We start from the raw sequence: 23,626 nt of genomic DNA on the forward strand, positions 1-23,626 counted from the left end.
ACCACCCTTTGGTGTAACTGTTGGACACCCCTCTTAAGCCCATGAAGTCGTGAAATCGAGTCTTGCTGGAAGCATTTGCCATCAAGATTTATCCTATGTAATTTAGGCTATAAATAATGTAATAATTTGTCGGGCTTTAGGCCTCTTCGTTGTCAGGGCTTTAGGCCTGTCTCATTCTCAGTTTAAATTAGGCGGTTACCGTGCGTATTACATCTCTATGATGCATCAATGCCTTGTAACGACGAACGTAGATCGTTGTCGAATTCTAAAAAAAAAAAAAAAGAAAAAAAATTTTTTGTCAATGGCATGTTCCGTAAATAAAGTTAAAAAATCCACTTTTTTCTGTAAATTTACACTTTCTCTGCCACAATAGACCTGCTGCACCTTAATTTTTGGGAGCCACTCGTGGTCCGAGATCTAATTTAGAGAAAGTTTGTGGGGGTGTTGGTCAATCCCTCTTATAATAATCTTGAACTTTTTGTTCTGGAAGTTCTTAATGGTTGGACCTTTAGCCCATCAAATATCATAGGTGTTGCATCATTTGAGATCATAGGTGGATTAAAGACCCATTAAGATGACACAAATGGACTTTTAGCCCATCAAATATCAGTAGAATTTGAAAGTAAAAGAGAGATGAGACTTTGGGCCTTGACTCAAAGTGCATCTAGTGCTAAGTTTGTAGTCATCTAACTAAAAATAATTGTCAATGATTGGGGAAGATCTAAATATTACATTTTTGGTTGCTAGCTCACCATTCTACCATGTGAGACTATTCTCACACGCCTCCTCACGTGTTACGTTCTTTGAACTAATCGCATAGGTGTTCACATCCATCCGTAACCTCCCTACTAAAGGATAAACTAACATAGTCCGACATGTATGCCTCCGAGCATCTTCCCGTAGGGAGAAGCTAAGATTTCGATAGGTTAAACTGGTAGCGCCTCACCAACTATGTTAAACTGGGATCTAAGTATTATGAACAAGTTAAATGTTAATTGTGTGTAGATAACATACACTTTAAGCCGGTGTGGCCAAAAATTTGAATATGCAAATTCGAAGTGGGATCCAAGTGTTATGAATATGGGCCACATCAAATTGCAGGTGCTATTTAAAAAAGAACACGAATTTATTTTGGCCCGACCCATGACATAATGTTTTCACTAGTCTTCTAGAGGGCCGTCCGTTATCATTACAAGGAGAATGTGTGTGTAATTCCATTTGATTCTCTCAAAACCACAAGGTACTTTTTTTATAAAAACTCCAGATGAATCAATGGAATTGGAGATATCTTAACTATAATAATATTAATTATCAGCTAATTAATTAACTACTGAGAATGTTAAGAAGAGAAACTCTTGTCTTAATTAACTGCCTAAACACCAATCCTAATCCCTCCTCAAGACACTCCATACTCTCTTCCAACTCCTCTAATCGTCTCTGCGCGTTTTGAGTGTTTTCTTCATCACCCTCACAACACCACGATGATTTCAGATCACCTAGGAGGAAATTCATGTCATAAACATGTACTTCTTCCTCCTCTTGTGCTAATACACTTTTGTTATTCATCTTCATTCTCGTCGTCAATTTGGAAACTAATAAAGACCAATTTCTATTACATCGTTGTTTTCCTGATAGTACTACTTTCTTTGTAATGTGGTTTTCGTGCGTCCTTTTCTTTGTTTTTAGCCTTTCAGGCTTCCTTGTGTTCCCTCCCTTTTTTCTATATTTAATCAAATTATTCAAAAAAGAAAAAAGTGTAACATTGGAATAAGGAAGTCCAAACAGCAAGTCAATTATAGGAAAGGAGTTCAAACAACAAAACTCCCTTTTTACTATTGAATTTGAAAAATGATAAAAGTCCCGTTTGAGACACCCCTTAGCATACTTCATTGTTGACGTGTAGCAGACGGGACAAAAGAAACGGAAGATCAACTTCACGTCGTTTTTTTTCATATGGAAAGCCAAGTGTGATAGGTGCTGTTAATTTACAATGACTCTCCCATCACAAGTCATTAATCAAATTCTATCTTTTCCTAGTTACATTTCTAGACCAATCAACTCAAAAGTAAATCTAGTATCAAGAAATGGAGTAATCCAACACACTCGAATGTTAAAATTAACATTTAAGCATCATTTACATCAATTAACAAAGATATCAGCACTAGCATTAATGCATTATGATCACTTGGCTCACATGATTGCTGCAAAAACCTCTTCATCTAGAGCTAGAACGAGTAAGGAAAGTGAAGTCATAACTATCCTGATGGGAATTCAGTGGACAACACATAACCATCACAAGTTTATCAACATCAAAAGGGACAATTAGAAGCTCATCTGGCACCTAATAGACGAAAGAAACACTATTCAGCGGCAATCATCTCGCAAATTCAAAAAATAGAGACGTTATTACCTCAATTTCAAAGCATTACATTTGCTCATATAAATCAGGACCCGGACAATCCAGTCGACAAATTAGTTAAATGCGCTAGCACATACGCAGGAGAAAATTTGAGTCTGATATTCCGTCTTTTATTTCTCATTTGTACTGTAATAAGACGTTACTTTATTAATCTAAAGTTCTTGTTTCAACAAAAAAAAAAAGCTTTACTTGAAAAATGCTACACTAATCATATAACATCACACATTAACTTTGGTTCCGTCCACTATCAAATATAGTTTACTCAAACACATCAATTTTTTTGTCACTATGTCACGAGTAAATCTTTTTGAACTCTCATATTTTTGTTTACATAAAGGTCAGAATGAAGTTTGGCATTGCGCTCCTAAATTTTAAACCACGACCCTTTACCACGAAAGAGAGGTGGCACACATTAACCCTGCTTTAAATCTCTACTACAATTGTTAATATTAAGGGGCCTAAAGTTCAAATGTAGGGCTTTCTAAGAATTAAGTCGGTAATGGAGAGCAGATCTTTTATACTTATTGATACCTGCACATGCCGATTCTCTGTTCAACCCTGATAGGGAAGCGGACAAAGTTATCGTGAATCCCCATTGTTATAACTAAAAGTCGCGGAAGCTATCGAACCTATCCTAGAAATTGATCCGATTATGAAGATTATTCGAAAAGCTAAGTCAAAATCAAATATGCGAACAGAATTTAACGAGGTTCGGCTTTAAAGCCTACGTCCTCGGGCGAACAAGAAATCTTTATTGAAGGATAGATGAAGACGACTAACACAACCCGCAAGTTCGTCCCAAGATGGTACCGTATAGAATTTTACCTTCTATACTAGATCTTCGACAACCGAGAAATTAAACACCGCTCAAAACTATGAACAAAAAATTTCTCTCTTTTTTTGCTCTCTCTCTTTAGCTCTCTCTAAAGAAGAGTTGTTGTTGCTTGTGTTGGTGTGTTGAATACAAACACTCAAACCCCTATTTATACATTATAGCCACCGACCCATAATAGGAAGTAGCAATTTGTAACCAAATTTTGGAAACACCAAAATTTAGAAACCAATTGCAAAACTGCCATTAATAATTGGTGTCAATTTGCAAAACCGCCTTTAATCACAATTCTAAAACCGCCATAGCATCTAAACTAAACCGCCTTAAGTAATTGGAAACTGCCTCTCACAATTCTCCACCTCGTACACAATTTGATACTCTTCAAATTTTGGACGAACACCAGGATACTCCTTGTAAGATATATCTGTTTCTTGTAACTTCATCCGACTGCACCATATGACCATGGTTGCCTACGTACCCTTTTACAGGATCAAGCCTACTGTAGTTCTACCAACCCTTCACATAAAGATCACCTTGTCGCCATTACGCCCTTTCGGGCAACTTAACACGAGCCGATTTGTAGCAATTCCAAGCAATGCTGAAACTTGCTACACGTCACCACTTTAGTCAACATGTCCGCGGGATTCTCATCTGTGTGTACCTTCATGAGAGAAACATCACCTTCCTCTATGACATCTCGTACAAAGTGATACCTGACATCGATATGCTTAGTACGAGCATGATGGACCTGATTCTTCGCCAAGTGGATCGCACTTTGACTATCACACCATACATCTACGCACTCCTGCTTAATCCCTAGATCATCCAGAAGACCCCACAACCACAATGCTTCTTTCACACCCTCGGCCATAGCCATATACTCGGCCTCCGTAGTAGATAACGCAACTGTAGATTGTAACATCGATCGCCAACTAACTAGAGCACCATGTACCTTAAATACATAACCAGTAGTAGATCGTCTTCTATCTAGATCGCCAGCATAATCCGAGTCAACATAACCGCTTACCTGACATGTGTCTCCACCAAAGCACAAACCCGTATCAACGGTACCCTTCAAGTACCTCAAGACCCACTTCACAGCTTCCCAATGTGTCTTCCCCGGGTTTGCCATAAACCTACTAACCACACTGACCGCTTGTGAAATATCTGGACAAGTACACACCATAGCGTACATCAAACTGCCAACTGCACTAGCATACGGTATACGATCCATATGATCCTTCTCCACCGTAGTAGTGGGAGATTGTTTTCCCGAGAGCCTGAAGTGTGGTGCCAAAGGTGTTGACACCGCCTTCGCATTCTGCATCCCGAACCGAAAAACTACTCGTTCGATGTAACCTTTCTGATTCAAGTACAGTTTCTTACTTGACCGCTCTCTCTTAATCTCCATTCCCAGTATCTTCTTTGCAGCGCCCATGTCTTTCATCTCAAACTCTTGACTGAGTTGAGATTTCAACTTATCTATCTCCACCATGCTTCGAGAAGCAATAAGCATGTCATCCACATACAAAAGGAGATAAATAAAGTCTCCTTCGCGAAGTTTCTTGATGTATACACAACAATCATAGTCACTTCTGCGAAAACCATGCTTTAGCATGAAAAAAATCAAATCGTTTGTACCATTGGCGAGGGGATTGTTTCAATCCGTAAAGAGATTTCCTCAAACGACATACTTGATTTTCTTTGCCCTCAACCTTGTATCCCTCAGGTTGAGCCATATAAATTTCTTCTTCCAAATCACCGTGCAAGAAGGCGGTTTTAACATCGAGTTGTTCCAGCTCAAGATCACTATGAGCAACAATACTCAATAGCACCCGAATAGAAGTATGTTTCACGACCGGGGAGAAAATCTCATTGTAGTCGACCCCTTCCTGTGCATAACCCTTGGCCACTAGTCTTGCCTTATACCTTGTACCCTTGATTTCGGAAGAATCCTCTTTCTTCTTGTACACCCATTTACAACCAATAACAGACTTACCTTTGGGCAATGGGACAACCTCCCATGTCTTGTTCTTGTGAAGAGACTCCATCTCTTCTTGCATAGCAACCAACCAACTCTCTCTTTCCGCCGCGGTAATAGCTTGTTTGAAGGTGACCGGCTCGTCGTCTTCCACCGAGAGTGCATATTCAACCAGATTTGCCTGCCCTTAATGCCTAAGAGGTTTGTCTGACCCTAACCTCTGTACCGGCTTATATAACCGTTTCGGCCTAGTGTGTACCGAAACATCCTGCTGTTGTTGTTGTAAAACTTGTGTACCTTCCCCTTGAACCTCCTCATGATCGGGTTCATCAATTTCCTCATCCTGAGTTTTATCCTGATGCTCCACCTGATCATGATTCCTAGAAACCCGTTGGTCTTCGGCTTCTACTTCCACTACTTGAGCTTTAGTAGACCCAACATCACCACAACTAGGCACCGTAGCTTTCGCCATAGCTACAATAGATGACTCATCAAACACCACATCTCTGCTGATTACAAACTTCTTGTCTTCCGTACACCATAGCCGATAACCCTTGACTCCTGTAGCATATCCTAAGAAAATTGCCTTTTTTGCTCTATTGTCAAGTTTGTTACCTTTAACATGGTAATAGGCCGTACAACCGAAAACCTTAAGTCTCCCGTAATCTGCATGTTCACCTGACCACACCTCGTAAGGTATGCCGCCATCTAAAGAAGAATGTGGAGACCTGTTCACAATATAACAAGCTGTAGCAACAGATTCTGCCCACCATTCTACGCCTAATCCCGAATTGGAGCGCATACATCTAGCCTTCTCAAGTAGTGTACGGTTCAATCTCTCTGCGACTCCATTCTGCTGAGGTGTGTTTACTACTGTCCAGTGCCTCACAATGCCTTCCTGATTACAAAACTCCTTGAATGCCCCATCCGTGTACTCGGTCCCATTATCCGACCTTAACGTCTTCAGCTTTCGACCAGTTTTGTTCTCAACCATTGCTTTCCACACCATGAATGTGTTGAATACCTCATTGTTATGCTTCAGAAAATAAAGCCAGACAAATCTCGAATGATCATCAACGAATGTAACAAAATACCTGGAACCACCCTTGGAAGGTAACTTTGCCGGTCCCCAGACATCGGTGTGTACGTAGTCTAACACCTTTTTGCTCCTGTGCTTGCTTGTAGAGAACGTCACCCTGTGTGCCTTCCCGAACACACAATGCTCACAAAACTCCATGCAAAGCTTCTTCATGTCCTTCAACAAGCCTTTCCCGCACATCAAAGATAGACCCTTTTCTGACATATGCCCAAGGCGCATATGCCAAAGCCTCGTACTAGCCGTTGGATCCCTTCCACTGATTCCTACTGCTACATCTCCCGTAATTGTTGTCCCCAAAAGTTTGTATAAATTACCGTAACGAGTACCTCTCATTACCACCAAAGAACCCTTAACGACTTTTATAGAGCCATTCTCTATAATTATCTTACAGCCGTACCGCTCCAACACACCAAGGGAAATTAGATTTTTCCGCAAATCGGGTATGTGTCTTACGTCCGTCAATGTTCTCACCACTCCATCGTGCATCTTGATCCGTATTGTTCCGATTATGAAGATTAATCGAAAAACTAAGTCAAAATCAAATATGCGAACAGAATTTAACGAGGTTCGGCTTTAAAGCCTACGTCCTCGGGCGAAAAGAAATCTTTATTGAAGGATAGATGAAGACGACTAACACAACCCGCAAGTTCGTCCCAAGATGGTACCGTATAGAAATTAACCTTCTATACTAGATCTGGAATTGTGAGAGGCAGAGGCGGTTTCTAAATTTTTGCATAGGCGGTTTATTGGCACCATATAGGCGGTTTCTAAATTTTGGCACCAAAGTAATTTAGAAACCAAAGTTCCTTTTTATGGGGCTTGATATCCTATATAAATAGGGGTCTTGAGTCTTTGTAATACACACCAACACAAGCAACAACAACTCTTCTTTAGAGAGAGCTAAAGAGAGAGAGCAAGTGAGAGAGAAATTTTTTGTTCATAGTTTTGAGCGGTGTTTAATTTCTCGGTTGTCGAAGATCTAGTATAGAAGGTTAATTTCTATACGGTACCATCTTAGGACGAACTTGCGGGTTGTGTTAGTCGTCTTCATCTATCCTTCAATAAAGATTTCTTTTCGCCCGAGGACGTAGGCTTTAAAGCCGAACCTCGTTAAATTCTGTTCGCATATTTAGATTTTGGCTTAGCTTTTCGATTAATCTTCATAATCGGATCAATTTCTAGGATAGGTTCGAGAGCTTCCGCGACTTTCAGTTATAACAATTGTGAGAGGCAGTTTCCAATTACTTAAGGCGGTTTAGTTTAGATGCTATGGCGGTTTTAGAATTGTGATTAAAGGCGGTTTTGCAAATTGACACCAATTATTAATGGCAGTTTTGCAATTGGTTTCTAAATTTTGGTGTTTCCAAAATTTGGTTACAAATTGCTACTTCCTATTATGGGTCGGTGGCTATAATGTATAAATAGGGGTTTGAGTGTTTGTATTCAACACACCAACACAAGCAACAACAACTCTTCTTTAGAGAGAGCTAAAGAGAGAGAGCAAGTGAGAGAGAAATTTTTTGTTCATAGTTTTGAGCGGTGTTTAATTTCTCGGTTGTCGAAGATCTAGTATAGAAGGTAAAATTCTATACGGTACCATCTTGGGACGAACTTGCGGGTTGTGTTAGTCGTCTTCATCTATCCTTCAATAAAGATTTCTTGTTCGCCCGAGGACGTAGGCTTTAAAGCCGAACCTCGTTAAATTCTGTTCGCATATTTGATTTTGACTTAGCTTTTCGATTAATCTTCATAATCGGATCAATTTCTAGGATAGGTTCGATAGCTTCCGCGACTTTTAGTTATAACACCCATCCAACGGCCTACAATCACCATATTTTCACCAAGGGAGAGAAAGTGTCCTGAATCTAACCGTCTGATTGGAATTCACACCACTTTTGTCGGTGGCTGTGACATTTTTGTCCTTTCTTTACCTAGTTTAAGTAAGTCAACACATGAAAGTTATAATGAAAAATAAAAAACTGGAAACTTGAAAACATATACACACACACACACGCATGTCCAACCCCACAACGGCACAAACATGGCCTAAAATCAGCCATTTATTATTCAATGATGCTCAAAGAAAACTAATTAAGGATACAAACTCACTATAGAAACCGATCACACAACATAAAATCAGGGGAAGCATATGTACTAAACAAATTTAACCAATCATTCTTGGATTCATTGATTTACCAATCTTGTGTCGGTTCTTGATTAATTAGGAGTAAGCTGGTTTGCATAGTCCAGGACTCCATAAGGTTCAAATAGTTCAGCAAAGAAACCATTTTTCCTCTTAGGGTTCCAACCAATGTCTTTGCACAGCTGATCATTGTACCAAATGTGCAACAAAGCAAGACATGATCTTCTGTAGTTTGAACCAGAATATCGTTTCATGTATTTCTCCCATTCTAATACATCTTTTTCCATCTCTTTTATACTTGGCAACTTGAACGTTTCATCGAGAAGATGTACTAGCCATTTACACCTCATTTCTGAAGTATATATATTCGCCACACTTTCAGAGTATCCAATTATTGCCAACTGTGGTATCCGAGGGTGAATCACCTCCCTGTATAATATGTTAGGAAAAATAACCTAATTAACTTGTTCAGGAATATGAAGATAAACGATGTGAAAGTAAAAGCAGAGACACCAAGATTATTTAACGTGGCAAAAAACCCCTCCAAACTAGAAGGTAAAAAACCACGGGACCTAGTCCAGAAATCTTCCACTATAATTAAATAATGGGTTACACAATTCTTCAAGATGTGTAGAAACACTCTTGGACAACTCTTCACCAAACCTATGGTGGATAAACTGAACAAAGAAACAAAGAAATAAAATCTCTTACTCCTTAGGATTTGAACAAATCCTAGATTACTAAAGGTTGAAGAAGATAACCACAAACTAAATTGCTTCACAAGATTAATAATCTTCTTTTCTTCAAACCAATATTCTGCTCTTTCGATCTCTCTTGAAAGAACCACTTCAGAAATCTCTCTTTCTCTGACTTCTCTTTGTTCTGGAAGTTGTTGTGTATAATCTCTTCCCTTTCATTCCCTTTTATAATGATAAATAGGGAGGTTTACCAAAAGAAATAGGAATTCCTTTTTAGGCTTGAAAAAATAGAAACTTCTATTTTTTCCCCAAACAAGGAATAAGGGAAATCCTATTCCAACTAGGAGTCCTTTAATTATAAGGAGGGACCCCAACAAACTCCCCCTCCCGACTTATGAAGAGGGACCTACCATCCCCAAACCTGCAACACTGCTACATAGCTCATGTTTGCCTTTGGGTAATGGTTTTGTCATCATATCTGAACCATTGTCGTCAGTATGGATTTTCTCGATCTTCAACACCTTGTCTTCAAGAACATCTTGGATCCATTGGTATCTCACATTTATATGCTTGGACTTTGAATGGAAACTAGAATTCTTACTGAGGTGGATGGCACTCTTACTGTCGCAATGAATAACATAATTATCTTGTTTCATACCAAGTTCTTCTAACAGCCTCTTCATCCATAACATCTCCTTGCAACATTCTGTAATGGCAATATATTCTGCCTCTGTAGTAGATAAAGCTACACACTTTTGTAATTTAGATTGTCATGACACTGCTCCCCCTGAAAATGTAAATAAGTAGCCTGATGTGGACCTTTTAGAGTCTACATCTCCTGCTATGTCTGCATCTGTGTAACCGACTAATACTGGCTTATCATTACCAAAACATATACGAGCTTTAGACGTACCTCTAAGATACTTCAGAATCCACTTCACTGCTAACCAATGCTCTTTGCCTGGATTAGCAAGAAATCTGCTTACTACTCCAACTGCAAATGCAATGTCCGGTCTTGTACACACCATTGCATACATCAAGCTTCCTACAGCTGAAGCATAAGGAATTTTCTCCATTTCTTCTTTCTCACTTCTAGTTGATGGACACTGATCACGAGTCAACTTAAAGTGACTGGCTAATGGACAACTCACTGGTTTTGTCTTGTCCATATTGAACCTTTCTAGAACCTTCTCAATGTATCTTTCTTGTGATAGCCAAAGTTTTCCAGCTTTCCTATCACGAGAGATATGCATGCCAAGAATTTGTTTTGCTGGACCCAAGTCTTTCATATCGAAATACTTGTTTAGTTCCTTCTTTAACCTGCTAATTTTATTAGCATCCTGACCAACAATCAACATATCATCAACATAAAGTAGAAGTATAATCAAATCTCCATCAGGAAATTTATGAACGAAAACACAATGATCTGAAGCCGTCCTGTGATACCCTTGATCCTTCATGAATGATTCAAACTTTTTGTACCACTGTCTTGGTGCTTGTTTCAGCCCATATAAACTCTTCTCTAACTTACAAACCAAGTGTTCCTTACCTTTAACTTCAAACCCTGTTGGTTGTTCCATATACACATCTTCCTCCAAGTCACCATGAAGGAAAGCGGTCTTGACATCTAGTTGTTCAATTTCTAGGTTCATACTTGCAGCCAATCCCAATACTAACCGTATAGAGGACATCTTCACCACCGGAGAGAAAATCTCATCAAAATCAATACCCTTCTTCTGCCCAAATCCTTTCACCACTAGGCGTGCCTTATACCGTGGTTGTGAATTTCTTTCTTCGGTCTTGATTTTGAAAACCCACTTATTTTTAAGAATTTTCTTATTCTTAGGTTTTTCAACCAACTTAAAAGTGTTGTTCTTATGCAATGATTCAATCTCATCTTGCATAGCTTTCAACCACTCCTTCTTGTGTTCATCATCTAGGGCTTCTTCATAACACTGTGGTTCTCCACTATCTGTAACCATCACATACTCGTGTGGAGGATACTTGGTAGATGGTGCTCTCTCTCTAGTCGATCTTCTCAATTCAACTGGTGGTTCATGTTGAACTTCCGTTTCTTGCTCAACATCATCACCCATAGGAACATCTTCATGAGCTTCATCTTCATGATTTTGTTCTTCACCTGCATTATCATGCATAACCTTAGAAGAGATATGTGGATCTAGATCAATGAGATCATTACTATGATTCTCATGCTTCTCAACTTTCCCGAAGTCCTCAATAGTTTGGTTTTCAAGAAAGACCACATCTGTACTTCTAATAATCTTCTTATCCACTGGATCCCATAACCTGTATCCGAATTTCTCATCTGCATACCCTAAAAAGATGCATTGCTTGGCTTTATCATCAAGCTTTGCTCTTTGATCTTTAGGTATATGCACAAAAGCCCTGCAACCAAACACCCTTAAGTGTTCATAACTGACTTCTTTCCCAGCCCACACTCTCTCAGCTACATCTCCATCTAATGGTGCTGAAGGTGATAAATTAATCAGATAACATGCAGTACGCATTGCTTCACCCCAGAAGCTTTTAGGCAGCTTTGCTTCTGAGAGCATACATCTGATCCTCTCCACAATAGTGCGGTTCATGCGTTCTGCTACACCATTTTGTTGTGGAGTTTTGGGAACTGTCTGTTCATGTCGAATACCATGGGTTTTGCAATACTCTTCAAACGACCCGATGTATTCTCCTCCATTGTCAGTGCGAATGCACTTCAATGATTTTCCTGTCTCCCGTTCTACCATGTTGTGGAAATTTTTGAAAACTGCAAGTACCTGATCTTTGGTCTTTATGGCATATGCCCAAACTTTCCTGGAAGCATCATCTATAAAAGTAACGAAATACAAAGCACCACGAAGTGTTTTGACCTTTAAAGGTCCACAAACGTCAGAATAAACAAGCTCCAAAACACTGGATTTTCTTTCAGATGCATTCCTTTGAAAAGAAACTCTATGTTGCTTTCCTACTAAACAATGAGAACAAGTGTTTAAATTTATACTTTTTACGTTCGGTAAGTCTTGTCGTTTAGCAAGGATTTGAAGTCCTTTCTCGCTCATGTGCCCGAGTCTTCTATGCCAAAGATCAGTGGAAGAATCTTTTTCAACTGCATTCAATTCTCCTTTACACAGTTTTACTTGAGTCCTGTATAAAGTACAACACTTCTTCCCCCTTGCTATCACCATTGACCCTTTTGTGAGCTTCCACTTTCCATCACCAAAGTGACTGTGGTACCCTTCATCATCTAATACTCCGGTAGAGATTAGGTTATATCGAAGATCTGGTATATGCCTCACATTCTTAAGAATCAATGTACTCCCTGTGCTCGTCTCAATTTTCACTTCTCCAATTCCTACGATTTTTGAGAAACCTAAGTTTCCCATCCTGACTTTGCCAAGGTCACCAGTTCTGTAAGAGTTAAAGAAATCCTTACATGGAATAGCATGATATGAAGCACCTGAGTCAACCAACCATGTTGTTTCTGGTTCTGACTCAGTCATACTTAAGCAAGTGTCTCCACAACCTGAGAGTAAGATAATGTCATCACCTGAGGCAACTGCCGCAACATTATCTTGTTTTTCATCATCCTTTTTATTTTCCTTCTTTGGTTTCCTGCAATCACTCTTGTAATGACCCATTTTTCCACAACCAAAACATCTAACTTCTTTCTTTGGTTTTGATCTCCCCCTTGACTTATCACGGTTATGAGGTTTTCTACTTTTACCTCTCCCCCGTCTTTCTGTAACAAGTGCCTCTGAATGAGACTCGTCTGAAGATGATTTCCTTCTTGTTTCTTCATTCAACAAACTACCTGTTACGTGATCCATACGCATTATGCCATCAGGAGCAGAATTGCTAAGAGACGCCACCAATGTCTCCCAACTATCTGGTAAAGAATTTAGAAGAAGTAAGGCCTGCAACTCATCATCCAAAACTAACTTCATTGCAGAAAGCTGGTTTACTAGACTTTTCATCTCATTTAAGTGTTGAGCAATTGAGGTTCCTTCTTTATATTGTAATTTTCCTAGCTTTCTGAACAAGTAAGCCTTTTTGGCAGTTGTCTTCTGATCATACAATTCTTCTAATTTCCTCCATAGACTATAAGCGGAAGTCTCCGTCGATACATGATGAAAAACACTGGGTTCTACCCATTGTCGAATAAATCCAACAACCTTACGATCTAATACCTTCCAGTCTTCTTCATCTATCTTCATCGGTTTTGTACCGTGATTTTCAATGGGTGCAGCTAGGTCTTTGCAGTATAACAAATCTTCCATTTTTGCTTTCCACATCAAGTAGTTTTCTCCATCTAAACTAATCGTGCGATTAGTATTCACTTCCATATTTCTGAACAATAAATCCAACCTTAGCTCTGGTACCACTTGTTGGGAAAAATAACCTAATTAACTTGTTCAGGAATATGAAGATAAACGATGTGAAAGTAAAAGCAGAGACACCAAGATTATTTAACGTGGCAAAAAACCCCTCCAAACTAGAAGGTAAAAAACCACGGGACCTAGTCCAGAAATCTTCCATTATAATTAAATAATGGGTTACACAATTCTTCAAGATGTGTAGAAACACTCTTGGACAACTCTTCACCAAACCTATGGTGGATAAACTGAACAAAGAAACAAAGAAATAAAATCTCTTACTCCTTAGGATTTGAACAAATCCTAGATTACTAAAGGTTGAAGAAGATAACCACAAACTAAATTGCTTCACAAGATTAATAATCTTCTTTTCTTCAAACCAATATTCTGCTCTTTCAATCTCTCTTGAAAGAACCACTTCAGAAATCTCTCTTTCTCTGACTTCTCTTTGTTCTGGAAGTTGTTGTATATAATCTCTTTCCTTTCATTCCCTTTTATAATGATAAATAGGGAGGTTTACCAAAAGAAATAGGAATTCCTTTTTAGGCTTGAAAAAATAGAAACTTCTATTTTTTCCCCAAACAAGGAATAAGGGAAATCCTATTCCAACTAGGTGTCCTTTAATTATAAGGAGGGACCCCAACATAATATTCATAGAGTTCAACAAAAGAATTTTAGAAAAAACTAACAGGTAGAAATCGGTGAAACACTGGGCTGAATCTGATACTATTATTACCTGTAGTATCATTACCTGTAAAGTGGAACGGTGGAGTTTGAGGACCCCATAATGTAGTTTTGGAATGTTGGTGATTTGAAGATGTTCTTGAGCTTTTCGTCTCCCTTGTAACCAGTAGCAAGAATAACAATGTCTGTTTTAAGAGTGGTTGCATTTGCATTATCGAGTATCAACCCTTCTTTGCAAAAACTGAAGCTCTTCGACTTTTTCAAGACAATGCTTCCTTCGTCTACCTTATCGTAGAACTTTTCTGGCATAGTTGCAATTGTACAAGAAGAAACTTCTTCAAAGAAACTTTGCTTTGGTACCATGTTATATTTCTTCAAAGGAAGCTTGGATTTGATATAGTTTTCAACATATTTCGTTACCGCCCTTCTCTGAAAAATCAACATGAATGTTAGTAACCATTCGATGTACATCACATACGTTAGTCCGAAATAATAATGTGTGATGGGCAAAATGTTTGAAGCTTACAAGAGGCGAAAGAAGGGTAGCCAAGATACTGAGTAAGAGTCCTTCACCGGGCTTATGGAACATAAGTTGGGAGAAGCGTGGAAGGTAAAGCATTCCAAGCACAGGCCACATACAATCCGATATAAACCAATGTTCCTTCCTATATACCAACGTACATGGGTAATTCGCCCCTATATCGATACACACAACAATTTAGCATACAGAAGAATTAACACTACGATTCATAAAGGTAATTGTTAGTAATGTAAATTGTACCGTTGGCTAATGCACATTCATAAGCGATATCTAATGCCGATTTCATAAATCCGACGACAGTGACACGCTTGCCTTTGACGAAATTTATAGCAGCATCATCATCCATGGCAGAGTAGTCCTTGGAATGTAACACCTTCCCTTGGAACGCTTCGGGGCCTCTGTTTGGTGGGAAGTCGGGAATTCTTGGAACATCACTGAACCTTCCTATGCACAGGATCACGAATTCAACTTCATGAACCTGCTTTCATTGAAAATTATTAACTCGAGTGAGAAGACACAATAACCAAATACTACTATAAGTTGCATAGGGTGGAAAAAAATCCAGAAGCCCGATATTGGAATGCAACAAAAAAAAAGCCCACTCAGCCTATGGAGGCCTAAAGCAAAAGCAAATAATGCCCACTCAGCCTAGTAGACGTGTTGCGAAGGGATAAGGACTTTCACAAAAAGAAAGTCAAAAGTACTCTATAAAGAAAACGATAAGAGATAACTATTTTTTGATTTTTTCACTAAGAGCGATCACGATTCACTACAACAAGCCTTTGTATATCAACAACTTATATTTTCCCCAAAAACTTATCAATTTATTGCAAGAAATAACACAAGATCGGGTAGCCCGTCCCCTATGACAATAGTAAGCATGTGGAACAATGAACTTATCTTTCCTATGTCCAGTCTATAGTATGAGTCATTATTGCTCTGTCACTGCTTTCATAATGTTTCAACAACCAATTTCATAGTCTCCTCAACAAATAGTATGTGAAATTAAGATTCACGTCATGAAATTATTATTCAAACGGAAGTGCTAGAATCACAAAGGATTTCAGCATTTTCCTTATTCAAATTCACTCCAAAGAGGAAATTAATATTCTCATAGATCTATTTCTAATGTTTATTTAGTCTATAAATATATTTTGTTTTTATCTTATAGATGTTTCCATATATTATCAGATATACATATACATTATAAATAACATGTTAGGTGATGAATCAAATCAGCATATTGGAAACCATTGATTTCAAACTTTTTCAGTTTTGAATCAAAAATCCGATTTACTCTTCAAAATCTTTTTGAAGCAAAAGTTTACCTGATAATTGGTAGTAGTAGCATTAGTAGTTCGAACATTATCTTGTACAGTGATCTCCCATTTCCCCTTACGACCAAATGGTACATTGCTCCCACCCCAAACGTCACACTGCGAAAGCATTTCTTCTTGTTTACTACTACTACTAGCACCAGTAGCAGTATCACCGTTGACATAGTCGATGGAAATGACTTTGGAATTGAATTTGATGTATCGATGTAAGTCGAAATGATGAGCATAAGATTCCAAGTAGTCAAGTACTTGGTGGTGGTTAGGGAATTCATTTCCGTCAAGGGAAGAAGGCCATGGAAAGTCAGAGAATCTGTAAGCTGCTTTTGGTGTTTGAAGTTTGGTTGTTTGAACAGAGTTGTAATTCCAAACACCACCAATTGATGATTGTGATTCAAAGACAATGGGGTGGAAACCCTTTTCCAGTGTGTACTTGCAGGCGAGAAGGCCACTGATTCCAGCTCCAATGATTCCAACTCTTTTCATCTCCATTTGGAATGCCCTGTGTAATTGCCTCTGTGGGTATTGGTATAGTTATTGTTGATGTTAGGGCCTATTTATTTATATTATCATTAGAAGAAGATAACTGAATTTTGTCAATTAATAAATGATAGAAATTTTCAGAAAAGTAAATGTTATTCGATTGCCTCGTCTACTCGAGTAACTCATTAATCAGACCAGGATTCTGAGTAGACCAAGGCAATTAGAGATCCTGAAGAGGATACTCTAAATTTAGAATGCTAATTTCTAAAGTAACTATTTTCATGTCATCATAGACTTCTAACAAACTCTCTTGTTGGAAATAGATTTTTAACCAACACTCTTAAAATTCTATGTGACACTCTGTGTCCGAGCATGGCCCATTTGCTGATGTCATGTGTCAAGATTAGAAAATAAGTATGTCGCGTCAGCAGTGAGAACCAGATCGCACCATTTTTGAAGTTATGGTTTAGAATTACCCGACGCTTCGGGGAAATATAAAAATTGTCGCAGTACAAAATTTTAAAGAGAAATTATGAATTTTGTCAAATTTTTCGGACTACAAAATTTTAAAAGGAAACAAAACATCTTCTTCCTCCTCAACTGCGACCTCCAACTTCGGACACCACCTCCAGCAACCACCGCCATTATTTTCCTTTTTTCTTCCTCCTCTCCTTCCATCACCACCACTTCCATTTATCTTTCTTCTCTCTCTTCTCCTCTTTCTCCCTTCCATCTCTCCTTCTCTTTCCCCTTGCTCTCTCTCCCCCTCATACACAGAAGGGAAGTCCCTTTGCCGAAACAAGACTTCGAGGAGGGTTTCGTGATTGGCCAGCCACAGACCTTTCGCGGGCGGGCGACCAAGGAGTCTGAAACTTCAAGGAGGGTTTTCGGAACCCTCCTCCAGGATTAGGGTTAGGGAGCGAGGGAGAACAGTTAATGACCTGCTCTCACCTTTTTTTGAGAGTTAATGCAGGCCTTTGAATGAATGGAAAATGTTCTCAGCTTTGTGAGGGAGACTCAGAGAGCTCAGAGCAGGTCATTAACTCTTCAACTGCTTGATGAGGTGGTCATTGTTTGAAAGTTAATGACATGCCCTTACCTTTGTCTCGATGGAACCGTTAAAATATTTTTTCAATCAAAATCAGGCGGTTTGTTTGGGCGGTTCATTTAGAATTTTTGATAAAATTATTAGAGAGAGATCGCATGGCAAACCAGATCCAAATCATTAGATGAAAGTTGATCTGACTTGTATCTTTTAAATTGTGTTTGTTTTCTTAAAAGTCTCACTCTCCACTTTTGTGTACTACTTGTACAAAATTTCCTAGTGAAACAAGTTTTTATCAAACAAGAAATTTTCCTTTGCATTTATCACAAGAGTGAAGGGCTCGAGCCTCAAATCATTACATTAAGAAATCAAAGATTAAGTCTATAATAGAACAGAGTTAGGAAAGAATTCAAGCATGAATCGGCCAAATACTTATCACCCCAAGCCTGTCTTTTTCTATAATACTAAAGATAGTGAGGTACGTTATTCACAGTGAACTCGATGTAATAGTCGATCGGCCTAGCGTGGTACGAAGACGTGAGAATAGTCTCACATGGGAGAAGGGGTAACTAGCAATTAAGAATATAATGTATAGATCTTCTCTGTTGGAAATTAGTAATTTGTAATTTCCTATGTAACTCTTTGTATTGGGAGAAATATTTAGATGGAGTCTTTTCTAAAGTAGAAATATCTAGAGAAGAATAGTCTAGAGAAGTTTGACTAAAAGATTAGTCTAGAAACTATATTTACTCTTTGTAAGTTCCAACGTGGAATTCTCTAGTCTTTACTAGTATGCTCTATCTCTAGTATAAATAGATGTAAGATGTAATGGGTATGGAACACATGAAGCATAGGAAGCACAAGAGAAGCAAATTAGAGATTGAATTGAAGAACTTATAAAGTAAGTTGTAAGAGTTGAAGGAGCTCTGTACGGGCTTCTAGCCCGTACATCTCAAAATTTTAATATAGTTAAATATAATATTATATGTCTAAATTTATTATAAATCTTATCTAGATATTTTCTCTCAAATATCGTCCCCTACATTCTCCACTCATTGTCAATTAGTTTTGAGTTGGATGACCACAAATTTAACAAAGACCAAATGACCTTCATGATCTCGTAACACGGATCTGAAACCTGCACAACTTACATCAGAGACCGCATCTCTGTTAACTAACGTCCAATCCTCTTCAGGTGGGTACTCATGTTTTAGTATTCGATCAAATTGTGGGAAGTTGCAAATTCCAAGTCTCCGTAACTCTTCTCCATCTACATGACTCAAGAATTTTATCTTGGATCCCAATAAGATTTCGAAAATGCTAGAATCACAACGGATTTTGACAAAAGAAGTTGTACAGCTGATGTGGCGGTTGTAATTTGAAAATTTGACTAAATTTGAGCCATTGAGAGATTCAAATCACAGCTGGGCAACTTCTTTTGTCAAAATCCTCTGTGATACTAGCATTTTCAATAAAAATTTTGTTTTAACTAAAAAGTCATATCGAAAAGATTTTTTATAAGATCTAATTGCATTAGAGAGATTTAATATATATATATATATATATATATAAAAAGAGAAAACTAAACTGCGAAATATATTTAGTTATGTATTTTTTGTGAAATCGGCTACGATCTACGTGTTACAAGCCATTGATACATCATGAAAATGTGATGAGCACGATAGCCGCCTAATTTAAACTCTAATGAAAGAGACCTAAAACCCGACAACATGAAAGAGACCTAAAGCCCGACAATCATATTATTTACTTTATAAGTTGCCTAAATCACATGGGATGAATTTTGATGGCAAACTGCTTCCATTAAAACTCGATCCCACAACCTCGTAGTATTAAGAGGGGTGTCCAACCGCTGCACCAAAAGATGGTGGACTGTTTAGTTATGTATTATAAGTTATAGTAAAACAAATACATATTTTAACTAAACCAATGGTCCACGCGAGCCACTTACAGTCTGGGACGTGGATTCATGTTCTGTTCAATCATCAATATAAAAAAAAACATTAAAACCAAATGATCTCACTAAAATTAATAACATAACAATTTACAATTATGGAATGGTTGTCATGATAATATTTTTTTTGCAATGATAATATTTCTATTTCTGGGTGATTTCCACAGCCCCACGATTGTGATTTTTTATTCGGTTTCTTCTCAAATGTTGTCTAACTCAGTCACTCAGACAGTTAGGGAAGGATGAGACTGGGGAAGCAGAGTCACATATTACTATAATAGGGTGCCGGCTTTAAGAGTATATATATATTACATTTATGTGCAAATGTCAAAAAGTGTGAAAAGCCAATTTCACCCTTCGTTTAAGAATATATGAATCAAAGAAGAAATGAATATCAAAACCTCAAAGCAATGGAGATCGAGAATATATGAACGACAAGAAAACTTTCGACTCATATATGAACGACAAGAAAAGTATAGGATCAACAGTTTTAGAGAAGCAAACTTTCGACTCATATTGGTGGATTTTGGTATTGTCCGAAGGAATAATAACATATTTGGTATTTTTATAGTAAGTCTTAATAAATATTGGACTATAAACTTTAGTTATAATAGTATTGAACTTTTTGTTCTAAAAGTTCTTAATGGTTGGACCTAAGGATCATTTCAGATCATAGGTGGATTAAAGACCCATTAAGATGACATAAATGGACTTTTAGCCCATCAAATATTAGTAGAATTTGAAAGTAAAAGAGAGATGAGACCTTGGGCCTGGATTCAAAGTTGCATCAAGTGTTAAGTTTGTGGTCACTCAACTCAAAACCAATTAACAATAATTGGAGAAGACCTAGAAATTATATTCTTGGTTGCTAGATGGTAATAGGATGGGAAAGTTTACGCATCCACAGAAATTGTTTTACGCACCTAAGGTTATAACACATGACACAAGACTCCTTGTTACTAGATAGTAGACACAGTGATATAAACGCATAACACATGAATTGAACCAATTGGATAGGTGTTTACATCCATAAGTAACCTCCCTAGTAAAGGATACACTAGCATAGGGGACATGTATACCACCGAATCACCAATAGCATCTTCCCGAAGACAGAAGCTAGCGAAGATTTCGATAGGTTACGCTGGTAACATCTCGCCAACTATGTTGAAGTTTCACAGGTTATCTACCACAACTCCAATTTTCATGATCAGTAATCACTTACCAACATTTTCTGTGCATTTTGTCGAAGGCAAGTCGATATAACCCTAGTAGACGTTGCCACATACTGGGAATGGGACCCAGCAGTAGTCGTCACAGACGTAGTATTTTTCTTTTCATCGCCGAACAAGAATACTTAGATGGATATATTTTGCCAGGATCAGTGTTGAGATATATAAAAAGACCTTACTTATGAGAGAGAGAGAGGGGGGGGGGGAGATATGTAGAGAGAGAGAAAGATAGATACAGAGAGACACTGAATTGCTATTTTCTAGTGAAATGGCTAAAATTGGAGAAAAAAAAGTGGTGTATAATGATGTCTGCGTAAACTTGACTTGGTCGTAGTAAATTGAACAAGTTAAATGTTATTGAGTTAATTCCTATATGGCCCCCTACTTTGTGACCAGCTTCCTTTATGGCCCCCTTTTTTTCGTAAATTCAAATATGGCCCCCTTTTTTGATGTAATTGTCCTAACTACCCTTCCTTTAAATCTTTTTTCAGAATTAAAAATAAAAATAAAATTATAATTCCACCTCATTTCCTCTCCACCACACATCTCTCTCCATGTCAACTCTCTCTCTCCACATCACCTCTCTTTCCAACTCACCTCTCTCTCTCTCCAACTCACCCCTCTCTCTCTCCAACTCACCTTCATCTTCTCCGATTGAAGTCGCCGGCCGGAGATTTTTTCAGCCGGCGACTTCCAAAAAAAAAAAAAAAAAAATTTCTCTCATCTCTCAATCTCTCTAAAAATCCGGCGAAGGGGGTTTCCCTTCGCCGGATTTTTAGAGAGAGAGAGATGAGAGAAATTTTTTTTTTTTTTTTTTTTAGGAGTCGCCGGCCGAAAATTTTTCCGGCCGGCGACTTCAATCGGAGAAGATGAAGGTGAGTTGGAGAGAGAGGGGTGAGTTGGAGAGAGAGAGAGGTGAGTTGGGAAGAGAGAGAGGTGAGTTGGAAAGAGAGAGGGGTGAGTTGGAAAGAGAGAGGGGTGAGTTGTAGAGAGAGATGAGGTGGAGAGAGAGAGAGAGAGGGGTGAGGTGAAAATAATTTTTTTTAAATGTTTTAAATTTAGAATTAAGAAGGGCAGTAATGACATTTACTTGAAAATAGGGGGTCACATTTGAATTTACGAAAAAAAAAGGGACCATAAAGGAAGCTGGTCACAAAGTAGGGGGCCATATAGGAATTAACTCAATGTTATTTGTGTGTAGATAACATTTTATGCGGGTGTGGCAAAAAATTTGAATATGCAAAGTGGAAGTGGGATCTAAGTGTTATGAATATGGGCCATGTCAAATTGGAGGTGCTATAAAAAAGAAAAAAAATCACGATTTTATATTGGCCCGACCCATGACCTTATGTTTTCACTAGTCTTCTAAAGGGCCGTGTCTTAAAATTACAAGGAGAATGTGTTATGTGTATGTAATTCCATTAAATTCTCTCAAAACCACACTTATATCTTTTAAAAACTCCAGATGAATCAATGGAATTGGAGATAACTTAACTATAATAACAATAAATTAATAATTATCAGCTAATTAATTAACTACTGAGAATGTTAAGAAGAGAAACTCTTGTCTTAATTAACTGCCTAAACACTAATCCTAATCCCTCCTCAAGACACTCCATACTCTCTTCCAACTCCTCTAATCGTCTCTGCGCGTTTTGAGTGTTTTCTTCATCATCCTCACAACACCACAACGATTTTCGATCACCTAGGAGGAAATTCATATCATAAACATGCACTTCTTCCTCCTCCTGTGCTAATACACTTTTGTTATTCATCTTCATTCTCGTCGTCAATTTGGAAACTAACAAAGACCAATTTCTATTACATCGTTGTTTTCCCGATAGTACTACTTTCTTCGAAGCAGGCACATACATAAACATTGTCAATAGAGACTCATACAAACAAAGAGTCATAACTTTTACTTCTCTAAACATGCTCACCACAGCTACAACATCTTGGTGTTTTTCTGTTGAGAATCCATGTAATCTACTGCCCGTTCGCTTCAATTCCCCGATACACTTACGAATTACCTTATTAGCCTTCTTCCTTGATGATATATAGGCCTCTATTTTCTTACCTATATCTAGTTCTCTAGTAATAAGTCGTCTTCTGCGAACAACCGATCTAATCTCTTGCAAATTTTCTTTAATTTGAAAAAGAACATCTCTAATGGTACTAGTCGCGTCCAATAACTTTAAAGACCCATCCAAAACTTCGTCAACCCATTTTTCGTTTCGGTTATTCAATAGGACTTGTTGGGTGTGTGGATATCGAAGAAAATCTTCCACAGTCTCATATAAATCTTTAAGACCAAATAAACCATCTCTTAAAATCTCTTTCGTATAGTTTTGGGTATCCATTATTTCTCTCATTTTGTTCAACTGTTCTTCCACCCTCACCGAAAGGGGATGATCAGATGTCGATGGCAAGCTTGAAGAACGAATATGATAACGATATTTCGCCATATTAGATCGAAATGAAATAACTAAAAGCTTAAAAAAATCTTAAAGTTTGATAAATGATGAGAAAAGGGTATGAAAGCTTGATAGTTTCAATGACCAAAAAGTTGTTAATTTATACACATATTAACAAGTAGTTAGTTAAATTAATTAGGGCTGAATTAATGATTGAGCTAGAAGCCAAAAAAAAGGAGACAAAAAAATCCAAGAATGTTAGTTAAAGAGATCTAAGATGAAATTGGATTATGTACTTTTGATCAATGATGTGTTTAGAGGTGGATAAAAGAATAGGAATCCAATGAATATAGTCCAAGACAAT

The 23,626-nt window shown here is 37.9% G+C and overlaps 2 protein-coding genes across 2 annotated transcripts; both read right to left on the reverse strand.

Moving 5' to 3' along the window:
* Positions 1-8,290: 8,290 nt before the first annotated feature.
* LOC147533846 (putative flavin-containing monooxygenase 1) lies at positions 8,291-16,673 on the reverse strand. The gene is made up of 5 exons (XM_086651245.1): positions 16,114-16,673; positions 15,026-15,263; positions 14,771-14,940; positions 14,312-14,673; positions 8,291-8,903 (listed from the first exon to the last, which is right to left on the reverse strand). The coding sequence occupies exons 1-5, from the start codon at positions 16,609-16,611 to the stop codon at positions 8,549-8,551; spliced, it is 1,623 nt and encodes a 540-aa protein (XP_086507371.1). The 5' UTR covers positions 16,612-16,673; the 3' UTR covers positions 8,291-8,548.
* Positions 16,674-22,380: 5,707 nt separating this feature from the next.
* LOC147533847 (uncharacterized) lies at positions 22,381-23,373 on the reverse strand. Its single transcript, XM_086649498.1, has one exon. It carries the CDS (start codon positions 23,311-23,313, stop codon positions 22,381-22,383), a length of 933 nt encoding a protein of 310 aa, XP_086505624.1. The 5' UTR covers positions 23,314-23,373.
* Between the last annotated feature and the right edge of the window lie 253 nt (positions 23,374-23,626).

Source organism: Eschscholzia californica, unplaced genomic scaffold, assembly GCF_041429995.1.
Source record: "Eschscholzia californica isolate CP2 unplaced genomic scaffold, dmEscCali1.0.p SCAF_6, whole genome shotgun sequence".
NCBI lineage: Eukaryota > Viridiplantae > Streptophyta > Magnoliopsida > Ranunculales > Papaveraceae > Eschscholzia > Eschscholzia californica.